General features: G+C 45.6%; 1 protein-coding gene across 4 annotated transcripts in view; it reads left to right on the top strand.

Moving 5' to 3' along the window:
* Nucleotides 1–8,369: 8,369 nt before the first annotated feature.
* The window catches only part of CCDC18 (coiled-coil domain containing 18), a 104,974-nt gene continuing 100,638 nt past the window's right edge, over nucleotides 8,370–12,705 (top strand). For all 4 annotated transcript variants that reach the window (XM_068239788.1, XM_068239787.1, XM_068239786.1 and 1 more), the window contains exon 1: nucleotides 8,370–8,456. In XM_068239788.1, coding sequence (XP_068095889.1) covers nucleotides 8,425–8,456 — 32 coding nt within the window. In that variant the 5' untranslated portion in view covers nucleotides 8,370–8,424. The remainder of the gene's footprint in view (nucleotides 8,457–12,705) is intronic.

Here is a 12,705-nt window from a genome sequence, read left to right as displayed (position 1 = left end):
TTAAAACGAAATACGGTGAATTCTATTGATCTCAGTGGACAAACAGGATGAGATGAGAGGAGAGAAGAAAGAGATTGATATAAGCAGACTACATGAGAGGTAAGTATGATGTGTGTATGTTTATTTTCACTTTTATTTTTTAGTTCAGGTTTGCTTTAAGGCTCCATTTACACTTCCATAAAAACAGTCTGATTCAAGGAACGGACCACAGCAGATCTCATGTTAAATTTAGGATCATTTCAGACATGTGCTGACATGTCCATTTCGTTCCATTTGCTGCAATGGTGTAATGCACGGCATGCATGACTTTTCCAGACAGAGGTCAGACATGTTATAATACCGGTAGCAATGCTATAATGGCATGTGCAGTAGTCTTCGACTGGCTCAGTCAGGGACCTTACCAGCAGGGCCGGATTTAGGCCAAGGCTCCATAGGCCATGGCCTAGGGCACCACAGGAGTAAGGGCACCAAAGCAGCAGATTAAACTGGTGCAGCATTTGCAAGCTTGCAAATGCTGCAATGTAGGGAGATCAGGCGAGTCCCTTACTGCGGTACTTTGCTGCTAGCCGCCTGTGCAGCAGCCACCTTGCTCTCTGCACTTTTGCATTGTGGCTGGCGGCTATGGACTTGGGCAGCATTGGAGATGGAAATTAAGAGGAAGCTTCTGCAATGGAGACGAGTGGAGAAATGTGTGACACTGATGGCTGCTGAAGTGTGAAGGTGAGCTGGCTACCTATACTGAAGGGCGGAGGGATTAAGTCATCTGGCTACCTATACTGGAGGGAAAGGGGACGGGTCGTCTGGCTACCTATACTGAAGGGGGGCGGCTGGTGACAGCGGCCTTGGGCGGTAAAGAGTACAAATCCGACCTGCTTTGGGGTCAGCTGACTTTGAGAGAACAGATGGGACCGGACGGACACTGGCTAAGGCCGTGGCCTACAGGGGGCTGGAGGAAGCCTCAGGTAAGTATAAATACTTATATTTGTTTCGTCTCCTGAACACTTTAATTAATGCATATTTGCAGAAAGAGTCTGATGCTGACACAATCAGTAAGCAGATAAGTAAATTCAATTATCTTCCTCTGAATTTGCAGTGTTCCCCAACCCTGACCTCAAGGCCCACCAACAGTGCATGTTTTGTGTAAATCCACAGAGGTAGCTAATCAGCTCTGCTGAGACACTAATTACCCCACCTGTGTATGTTTGTGGTTTCCTGCAAAACATGCACTGTTGGTGGGCCTTGAGGACAGGGTTTAGTATGCAGCGATGAACTTCCGAGCAGGAAGCCATTCGAATTCGGAATTAAAATGAGGCTTAATTAACGCAGGTGTGAGCACAGGAGACAGGGTTACTTACCCAGAAGTCCATCTGCTTCTATGCATCTCAATCCACTCGCATGTGACCTATGGTGCGCGTTGCACGACTCACTACTGCACTTCCCCCTTCCGGCTTGAAAGAGGAAGTGTGGTAGTGAGTCATGGAACGCGTCCCATAGGTCGCGTGCGAATGGATTGAGATGCATAGAAGCAGACGGACTTCTGGGTAAGTAACCCCGTCTCCTGTGCTCACACCTGCGTTAATTAAAGAGGAACTCCAGTGAAAATAATGTAATAAAAAAGTGCTTCATTTTTACAATACTTATGTATAAATGATTTAGTCAGTGTTTGCCCATTGTAAAATCTTTTAAATCCCTGATTTACATTCCGACATTTATTACTTGGTGACATTTTTACTGTTGGCAGGTGATGTACCTGCTGCTTGCTTTTTTGGCAGTTGGAAACAGCTGTAAACAGCTATTTCCCACAATGCAACAAGGTTCACAGACAGGAAACTGCCAGGAGTACCACGTCCTCAGAGTTTCCTGTGGGAGGGGTTTCACTACAATATCAGTCATACAGCACCCCCTGATGGTCTGTTTGTGAAAAGGTATAGATTTCTCATGTAAAAGGGGGTATCAGCTACTGATTGGGATAAAGTTCAATTCTTGGTCGGAGTTTCTCTTTAAGCCTCATTTTAATTCCGAATTCCAATGACTTCCTACTCGGAAGCCCATCCATCGCTGATAGTATGGATGGATAATGCTATAAGCATTGCCTTTGACACACTTTGAGTGCTCTTTAAAAGTATCGTATGTTCCATGTGTTTTTTTTTTTGTACATGAAGCAGAATAGTGGATTAGGGTGCATTCACAATATGCGCATTCCGCTGCACTGTAACACAGTGCACAGTGCATTTGCCCAGCAATGCGCTGTTAAAAGTTTCAAAATGTACACATTCACATGGTCACAATGGGTCTGCAGTGCATTGTCATAACGCGAGTCAACCTTGCACTACCAGACAATGGGCATGTTACTCCCATGTTACAAGACACTTCCTACCGTAGTAGAAGGCAATTTGTAAATATGTTGCGATGTGTCACATGTTGGAATCAGAGTGAACTGCTTAGAGGAGCACATGCATGAAATAATTTTGATTGTACAATCTTACCGAATCTATGTAGTAGAGTTGTAAACTGATGGAATAAACTGATTGAATACATGGGGCTTGATTCACGCCTTATCAAAGTTAAAACACCTTATCAGAGTAGCATAGCGATCGCTACGAACCTGCAGGGGCTCAGGGCAGGACGAGTGGTGTTCACGTCATTGCAAATTTGCAGGCATAAGTTCGCTATGCTACTCTGATAAGGCGTGTTAACTTTGATAAGGCGTGCTAACTTTGATAAGGCATTCTATATGCCTTAGTGAATCAAGCCCTTGGTACTTTAAATGGATAGTTTAGGTAGTCTCTTGTATTACATAGAAGTGGTAAGATTGTACAATCAAGATTATATCATTGGTCATCATCACCTTAAAACAGTACTTTGCTCTGTGTTAAGGTGGCTCCACACCATACAATTAAAAGATCCAATTTTTCACCAATTTTATAATTACGATCGGTTGTCCCAAAAAATCGCTTTTCTTTGTTTTCGAGAACAATCAGATCGGATTTCCCTTTTTTTTTTCGATTGGACATGTTGGAAATTTCAAAACAACTTTATCAAGAATTGTATGGTGTGTGATGGATTGTCAATTACTTGATGTACAGTTCCAATCAATTTTTTTCTGAGCTTTCAATTATTTTATTCATGATTGGGAAAAAAATGAACATAGGTGTGTGGTACATTGGTCAGATTTCTGAATTGTTACAATCAGTCAGAAAACTTGATTGATATTCTTGAACTGAACAGATATTTAAAAAATGGTATGGTGTGTGGCCACCTTTAGTTCGATTTGGGAAGCTAAAAATAATTAGCAGAGATGACTCTGCAAACTTGTGGTTACACATCCACTAGTCTATTCTCTGATGTCTATAGTACTCTGAACTTTATATATCACCTGGACTTAAAGGGATCTCGAGCCTAAGCTCAGGATCAAAATAAGATAGTAACCTGAAGAGAGGGAAGCATCAGGATCCTATTGAGGGTTGACATGACCTGATGAAGGGTGAGGGTCCCCGAAACGCGTAGTTGTGATGTCACTCTCAGAGCGGAGGTGGTGTAGTGTTCTGCTAAGGGGAAGCGCGCAGAAGGACCTGAAGTTTGGGGGATACATAGCCGCTGGCCACAGCTTGCTATCTGATCAGCTTCTAGTCATTGGCACGCCCTGACTATTGAGAGATAAGTAGATTTTTATTGTGTGCAGATATTTTATTAAATGTTTTACACTATGAGGTGCATTATTTCTGTTTATTTTATTCTATTGAGGGTTCATTCAGTGTTCTGATGTCCCCCGTCACTGTGCATGGACCCTCTCCATATTGGGGCCGCACACCTCCTCTTCTTACAGCATGGCCACACAGTAGCCACGTGAGCATGGCTGCACATGTGCGGTAGCACAGAGCCCTGAGGCTGAGGCTCTGGCTTACAAGGTTGGCTAGGCTGCATGAAGAGGAGCTGTGCAGCCCTGATATGATTAGCGACAATGCCTTGTTCCTAATCATCCAGGGGCCCACCCTCAGTGATGGGGAACATCAGAGCACCGAGGGAAGCCTCGATAGGATCCTGAGGCTTTCCTCTCTTAAAGGGGAACTTCGGCCTAAACAAACATACTGTCATCAAGTTACATTAGTTATGTTAATTAGAATAGATAGGTAATATAATCTCTTACCCACCCTGTTTTAAAAGAACAGGCAAATGTTTGTGATTTATGGGGGCTGCCATCTTTGTCATGGGGGCAGCCATCTTTTTGGTTGAAAGGAGGTGACAAGGAGCAGGAGACACAGTTCCAACTATCCTGTGTCCTGATTACCCCTCCCAGCTGCACACGCTAGGCTCAAATCTCAAATTCAAAATGTAAAAAAAAAAAAAAATTGCACCAAAACAGCAGAACGAGAACAACAACATCAGAAATCCCATCATGCTTTTCACAGCATCAGTGGAAAAAAGCCCGGGCAGTTTTCTTCTGTGCAGCTAAAAATGAGGCTTGTATAAGAGAAACAAAGTTCTGATGCTGTGAAACTGTTAAAGAAACACAAAGCCTTTTCAGTGCTGCTGAGTCGATTTTTAGTCCGGATGTTCACTTTAAGGTAAGTATCTCAATTTGTACCTAAGCTTCGGCTCGGGTACACTAAACAGCCTGCTATCTGGTTAATGCAGATGAGCCCAATCCTAAGGCCGATTCACATGGGCAATTGCAGGACGTTTACCTAAAGTTCACCATCAAGAAAATGGGCAGCGCCTGTACTGTCGTTTACCTTTTGTTTGCATGAACACAGCATTCCGTTCCCGATTTTTCACATTGTTTAGCCGACCCTGGAAGCAAAATGCTGCTTCCAAGGTTGCTAACCACCACGTCCCCGTGTGCCCCTGCGGGCTGAAAAATGCCGGAAGCTGCCAAATGCTTTTCTGCATGCTTGCAGAAAAGCATTTGACCTACATGGCGGCAGAAGCCATTGTGAACTGGCCCTAAATTGTTACAAACAGTGATATAGGGATCACCATAGCAGCTGCTATGGGTCCAATAGTCATAGGAGCCCTGGTGTGCTTGGGCAGTGGCAATACAGTGTCTGCAGTAAGCCTTGAGGAAACCCACGGCAGTCCCTCCCCTTCCCCCCCCCCCCCCCAGGAAGAAGTGACACCTCTCCGGGCTCCACAGGCCCCAGAGGTCCCCATGACTACAGAGCATTAGTTGGGGGGGGGGGGGAGTGCCTTCTTGCTACCTACAAATGAGGAACTGCGTCTGGATACCTATACTAGAGGACCTCTTGCTACCTATACAGAGAGGGCTACCTCCAACTACCTATGATAGGGGTCATGGGCGTAACAATCACCCCTGCGACCCCTGCAGGGAGGCCCACAGGCTTTGGGGGCCCCTCCTTCTCCCTCTCCCGACTGCAATTGCAGCCAATTAGCACAAAAAAAATCTCTGTTTGCTCACAAAAACCATGTGCAGGAGTATGTGTAATTTTTTTTCCTGCTTGCAGATGCTGCTTCACAGCAGAAGACTCTCTGCTGCCATTTGCCGATGTAATGAAAGATTTTGCAACCCATTATATTTTGCAACTTACCATAGAGGACAGTGTATGGGTGCGTACAGACATGCGACTATAGTCGTTTAAAACGATCGTTACCGACAGCATTGCCCGACGATCGTTCGTAAAAAGTGCACGAACGATCATTAAAATGACCGACCAACGAGATATGTCGTTGGTAAAGAACGATCCATTCTGCCAGATCTTTTCCAACGACCATCGTTCAAAAAGTAATGTCTGTACAATGATCGGTCGTTGATTGTTCGTTCTCAAAGCTTTGCCACATGCTCAAACAGTTCTTTTTGACACTTGTGTTTGAAATCAGTTTATACATCATGTTGCGCACGCAACGCTCTTTCCAAGATCGTTCGTACACGAACGATGTTCAAAGTAGCCTTTTTTTCAAATGATCATCGGCCGATACCTCCTTTAACATCGTTCGTCGTTCAGAACGAACGATCGTTATCGTATGTCTGTACGTACCCTATGACTACATAGGCACGGCTTCTCTCTGTTAACACGCCTGTAATTTTTTGCAACCACAGATCCCAATGAGCTAGAAGGGAGATTGTTCCCTGGGGGGGTTATTATTTGAGTAAGAAGGGGGGATTTTTCCCTGGGGGGGGGGGGGGGTTATTGGTTGAGCAAGAGGGGGGATTGTTCCCTCTGGGGGGGGGGGGGTTAATAGATGAGCAAGAGGGGGTGATTGTTCCCTCCAGGGGGGGGAGGGGTTAATAGTTGAGCAAGTGGGTGGATTGTTCCCTCCAGGGGGGTTTTAGTTGAGCAAGAGGGGAGGGTTCTGTGTGAGAATAGGGTTTGGTTGGGTTGCATTTTCTGATACAGATAGGTTGAAGTAAATGGTTAGGTTGCACTTTCTGATAGCTATACCTATAAATGCAACCGGTTGCAAAATCTGATAAAGTTGCAAAAAATGTCACTACACCGGCTCCCGATCATGTGACAATGCATGTGGTTCAGGGACCAGGGGGTCCCATGCTATCATTTATGCAGGGGGGCTCTATTAAATCTAGTTATGCCCCTGCTAGGGGTGTACCTGTACTGGTTTGTAAAAAAAACAAAAGTTTGCTTTCCTAAAACAGAAAGAATTTGCGATAATTCAGGTTGGAGTGAGCTTGAGATGTCTCCCAGAGCAACACTGCTGATTATATGCAAATTAACCATTGTACCCTTAGAAGCTAAGCACACCTCCAGAACCGCTGGAATGCAATGATGTGTCAGTTTGTTAATTTGTACAGAGCCATAATAATCCAACATGCATACAGACTGTTTCGGATTGTTTGATCCTCATCAGTGCATGGCATGGATTAATTTGGCTCTATGGAGTAGGGCTTGTAAATCCGAGAGGTACAGACTAACCAGCAAGCTCATGGTGACCCAGAACTCATTGGAGTGTGTAAGGGACTACAATGGTCCTAAAAGCCCCCTTACTAAGATGTTAAGAAAAACAAAAGTTTGCTTTCCTAAAACAGAAAGAATTTGCGATAATTCAGGTTGGAGTGAGCTTGAGATGTCTCCCAGAGCAACACTGCTGAATATATGCAAATTAACCATTGTACCCTTAGAAGCTAAACACACCTCCAGAATCTGGTTTGTGGTTTGTGTGGGATAATATTCTTCTGGCTACCTGTACGGGGGCTGCTTATACTGAGAGGGGCTACTTTTGGTTAGTAGTCTGGGGGTCATCTTTGGCTAGCTATACTGGGTAGTGATGTCTGGTTCATGAGTGATTGGTTCATTTGAGCCGGTTCTTTCTTGTGAGTTGAGTGATCCGTCTCATCACACTGAACCGAATCAGTTCAGTGGATGAGATAGGAACTGCAGCTGCACAGGATCCTTTTCCACTGCAAAACACAAATGCATGCATTTTTGACCAATTTTGATGTGTTTTTTTATGCGTTTGCGTTTTTGACCAATTTTGATGTGCTTTTTTTATACATGAAATGAATCAAATAATTCGGTTCATGATCCAGTTCTTTTTAATGAATCGAATCAAATCGATTCATTGGAAAGAGCCAGACTTCCTATCGCTAATACTGGAGGGCTACTTGGAGCTATCTAATATTAGGGCCCGTTCAGATCACAAATGCGGATGGCCATCCGTGTGGAACGCGTGCGGACCGCAACGCGTACGAACGCATGGCCATCCGCGTTTGTGTGCGTTGCGTGGCTGATCCCATCACTGAAAAGTGAATGGGACAGCCACGCGTTTTAGCAAAATCTGCGTGCAGCATGCATTCCCGGACCGCACAGGTCCGGAATGCATGCAGTGTGAACATCAGACATTGCACTCTATGCAATGTCTGATGTCGTGCGTATCGGCCACCTGCACGCGTTTCCAAAACGCGTCTGGAAACACGTGCAGTGGGCTACTCAATACTGGGGAGCAGGACAAAAGTTCCTGGCTCTACAACAAAGCTTTTTAATGGGGCCACATGATTTCTAGCTCCTGGTAGTTTGTACTCCCTGCACACAATTACCATACCTTGTGGTAATACATGCCATCTAAATTGTGCACACTTGAAATGTCCAGCATGCACCTCACACACAAAGTACAAACTTTATACAAAGGAATTGACGGTTTCTGTGCAGTCCAACAACAGCTGTAGTTGATATTTTTGTCATGTTCGAGTGTCAATAAAGTTTTTGACAAATCTTGTCACTATAGCGACAAAAGAGCGTTTCTCCGCCTCCCTTGTGTAACGGACGTTATTCTCACTGGCTGAGTATAGCAAAGCGGGAAGGAGCGCCGTCATAGCTTCTGTCCAATCGGTTTGCCAATGATCAGTCTCTCTGTCAGCTTAGTTGGAGTGGGCGGGACGCGTCGTAGGTGGGCGGGGCGTGTTGTGGAGTACACCATGGAGTAGTGAGTACACCATGGAGTTTAGTGGTGGTGATGGTGAATGGACGGTGGATGGGCACTGCTTGGTGAGTGATGTATGCGGTGGTCTGGCACTCAGGGCGCGACAAGCTCTGTCTGCTGCTCTTGTTGGCAGAGTCTTTGCAGTCAGAGTGCTGCTTATTGGCCAAGGCTGGGGCACGTGCAGTACAAACTGATCTCCCTACTGTTTATAATGCTGCCTGATCAGTAATATAGTATACTCTCTTTATAGTAAACTAGTCACCAGACGAAGTAGTTTACGATATCAGATGCTCGCTATATCAGAAATGTTTATACTCAAGCACATACAGTATACTATTGTATTGTATCTCAATTTAATAAAGAATTGGGACACATTTGTTTTCTTGTCAATGATTTAGAAAGAGAGCAGAGACAAAGGTCTAAACTAGATCAAAATGCATAGTGCTCAATATGCAGGGATTTGCAACAGCTTGCACAGAAAGCATAGATCTCACCTGTTAGTGCAGCTACAGTACTTAGTGTTCTCCTCTGTCCACATTTCTGTGCAGCCTGGATGATGCTGTAGGGTTGCAGCCATGCACATGCAAGTCACATATGACAGGCAATTCCCTCAGTAATCAAGCAGCAGCTTACATAGGAAGCATATGTCTCACTGACTGGTGCTTTTGAGGTAATCTACACAGGCCCAGAGTAGAGTGCAGATAGCGGCAGGCTACAAGTGGCTGCCAGCCTGGCTCATCGGTCTCCGACTGATGTATGATGCATGGACCTGCCCACTTTCCACTACAGCCAGATGCAGAATACTGCAGGGGCCAAAAAACAGGTGGCCTTGTTCACATCTGCTGCGCTGAAAAACGCGTGAAAGCGCGTGGTAAAAAACGCCTGCGCTTGTGCGAGCTTTAGTGCGCGTTTCTGTGCGTTGCGCTTCTTTAAAGCACGTTTTGCTTGTTGTACCAGCAGCAGTTGTCAATAAAACTTTGTTTTTGTATGTAACAAATGTATTTTTTCTCCAATTAGGGGTGAAAACCGCATGTGCTTGTACGCGCTTCTATGCGCTAAAAAAGCGCACCCATTCACTTGCATTGATGTGCGCTTTCCAGCTCAACGCACAGAAATGCATGCAACCCTACGTTTCTGTAACGCTGCTCAGCGCAGCGCATAGATGTGAACCAGCTACATTTAGTTACATGGGAAAGTAAATACCTTGCTGATCGCACAGGGCAGTGCGCTGTGAAAAGCGCACAGAAACGGCCCTGATGTGAACGAGTTTCTTCCGTATACTTATAATGGTGCTTGGCCAGAATCTGGACATTAGTTTACTATACTTAAAGTTTTTTTCTATATCAGAGTTTACTATAACGAGATTATATTTTAATGCAATGTATTTGCTTTATTGATTTAGCAAATTTTTAAGATATTTGTATGGCAGGCCTAGAATATATTATTGTTGTGCTTCTATTGGTAGTAAATTGTTACCCGCTGTTTTGTAAATGCTTCCTCCCCATGTCCCTGGTTGTAGATCATTCCTCTACGTTCTTTACCATCCCTGTGCAGATGTTATCAGCACTGCAGTAAATATTGAGTGGTATATGCCCAAGTAATTTTTCTTTTTTTTTTTAGCATGTATTTGAATACAGAAATAATATAAAAAAATGCACACACAATGCAGTATTGATCTGAGTAGACACAGTAGTGATTTCCACGTACTGCACATGTGCAGAGTGCTACCGAGCACGGGTGCGCACGGGTAGGGGCCGCACATGTGCAGTAGCCGCCAACTCCCAGCCAGCTTTGTGGGTGTCGCCGCTGCTGGCCGGAGGGAACCAGAAGGACATTGTGGGTACAGAACAAGTCCAGAGGGCTGGAAGCAGCCCCAGGTAAGTTAAAATCATTTTTAATTTTCACAAAATTATTGTTAAATATATTCTACGGGTCCCAGGGCCGGAATGGAGAGGCATAAGATCAGGGAAGTCTCTGGACAATCCAGAGACAAAAACCAACACTTACCTGGGGCTTCTATCGACCCCCTGAACTGTTATGTCCCATGCTGTCCTCCTATGATCCTCTGTTCCCCGCTGCCGGTCCCAGTCTAATATTCGTCTAAAAAGACGAAGAATGCTTGCTCCCGAAGTTTTGTTGTACTGTGCCTGCGCAGTAAGCTCCTGATAACGCACGTGGGAGCTAGCGTGCGTGCAGCCGCAGTCTAATTAGACACCTGATTAGACAGAGACCAGCGTCGGGGGAACAGAGGATAGTCGCAGGACATGACAGCGGCAGGTGGCTGATAGAAGCCCCAGGTAAGTGTCGTTTTTGTTTATTTGAGCAGTCCACAGAACCCCTTTAAGTATTCCTTTAAAGGGTACCTGAAGTCAGAGAGGAAAAAAGTTAGATACTTACCTTAGTAGAGGGAGGCCCCTGGATTGTCCAGAGACTTCCCTGATCTTATGCCTCTCCATTCCTGCCCTGGGACCCATAGAATATATTTAACAATAATTTTGACTACGTCCAGCTGCATTCCACTCCATGTACAAGCTTGACTACACAGGCATAAAGTATGGACTGTGTGCTATTGGCTCCGTGCTACTGCGCACATGCGAACACTACTGGCCTGTACAGTGCGACTACGCTCATACACTATTATGGGGCAATATAGGCCCATTTCTTTCTTTCTCTCTTAACTGGCGGATTAATATATCCTGCGGTGCATCACCTAGGTCGGTTTGACTTGAATCAAGCGAGTGACATCGGCATCGTGTTGTTGGTACAGCAATGGCGAGAAAAGGGAAGACCGGGTGATTCATCTATTCATTGCTATGAATGGAAATTGCAATGCGTTTGGGGAAATTCGTTGGAAGCCATTTGTTGCGATTCCGCTGTAAATTGCACTTACATTGACATTAGTGCAGAATATGCACTTTTGATGTCCTTGCGGATCACATCGCATTCCTGAAAACGTGGTTAAAGCAGGGCTGTGGAGTCGGAGCAAATTTGGGTACCTGGAGTCGGTGGTTTCAGTGAACTGAGGAGTCGGATGATTTTTAACCAAATCCATAGCCTTTGTAAAAATTATACTAAGGAGTCGGAATCGAGGCGTCGGAGCAATTTTGGGTACTTAGAGTTGGAGTCGATGATTTCATACACTGAGGAGTTGGATTGTTTTTGTACCGACTCCACAGCCCTGGGTCGAAGTTGTGGTAAGAGGCTTAGTCATGGCCAGATTTACATCACAGGAGGCTATAGACACGGATGTCCTGACACCCTAGACTTTATCCTCTATGGATCTACAAATCCTCACCAAACCGCACATGTGCTGGCTGGCCCAGCTGTCGTTTCTCCTCTACTTCCCCTGCCTGGTGTAGGTAGCCACATGTGCCCTTTAGTATTAGGCAGCCAGAGGTACCCTTAGTATCAACCCTCCTGGCGGTCTAATGTTTTCCGCCAGGAGGCAGCGCAGCATTTTTTTTTTTTTAAAATCATGTAGCGAGCCGAAGGCTCGCTACATGATAGCCGCCGCTCAGCGGCATCCCCCCGCCAGCTTCGAACGCCTTCGGCGATTTCCTGGAGGGCTTCCCCTCAGCGACGTCGTGACGTCTTTGGGAGTCACGATCCACCCCTCAGCGCTGCCTGGCACTGATTGGCCAGGCAGCGCACGGGGTCTGGGGGGGGGGGGGGGCGGCGGAGCGGATAGCGGCCATCGATCGCGGGCCGGCGGCGATCGGTGTGCTGACGCAGCTAGCAAAGTGCTAGCTGCGTTCAGCAAAAAAAAAATTAAGCAAAACGGCCCAGCAGGGCCTGAGAAAACCTCCTGCGCGGCTTACCCCGAACTACGTTAAGGTTAAGTAGCTAGAGGTAGGGGACTGAAGAGAGATCTTGTCAGTGAAATGCCAAGAGGAGGTTGAGTATCCTCTAATTTACACGCTCATCAGGACTCTGCATAGGGAAGGAGGGAGGGAGGAGTGAGCTGCCTTTCCATCATCAGGCACTTGTAGGTACGTGCCTACAGTGCCTTATGGTAAATCCGGCCCTGGGCTTAGTGCTAATATCATCAACAAGAAAAGAGCAAAAAAAAGTAGTGATAGGGAAGCTGTAACAGAGAAAACATCTTGTGGCATTTAAATAAATGTTTGGTTTAAACAAATTAAGCCACAGAAAATAACTGACTTTAAAGCAATCCTGAAGCGAGTTTAAAAAAAATGCAGTGCAGCCATAGACAAGTGTGTCAGTACTGCAAACGCACAGGACAGGGCTGTGGAGTCGGAGCAATTTTGGGTGCCTGGAGTCGGAGTCGAGAAAAAATACTCTGATTCCTAATGA

The sequence above is a fragment of the Hyperolius riggenbachi genome, chromosome 6, assembly GCF_040937935.1.
Source record: "Hyperolius riggenbachi isolate aHypRig1 chromosome 6, aHypRig1.pri, whole genome shotgun sequence".
In the NCBI taxonomy this organism is placed as follows: Eukaryota; Metazoa; Chordata; class Amphibia; order Anura; family Hyperoliidae; genus Hyperolius; species Hyperolius riggenbachi.
The sequence above is the reverse complement of the archived record's forward strand: the minus strand, read 5'-3'. Positions and strand labels throughout refer to the sequence as shown.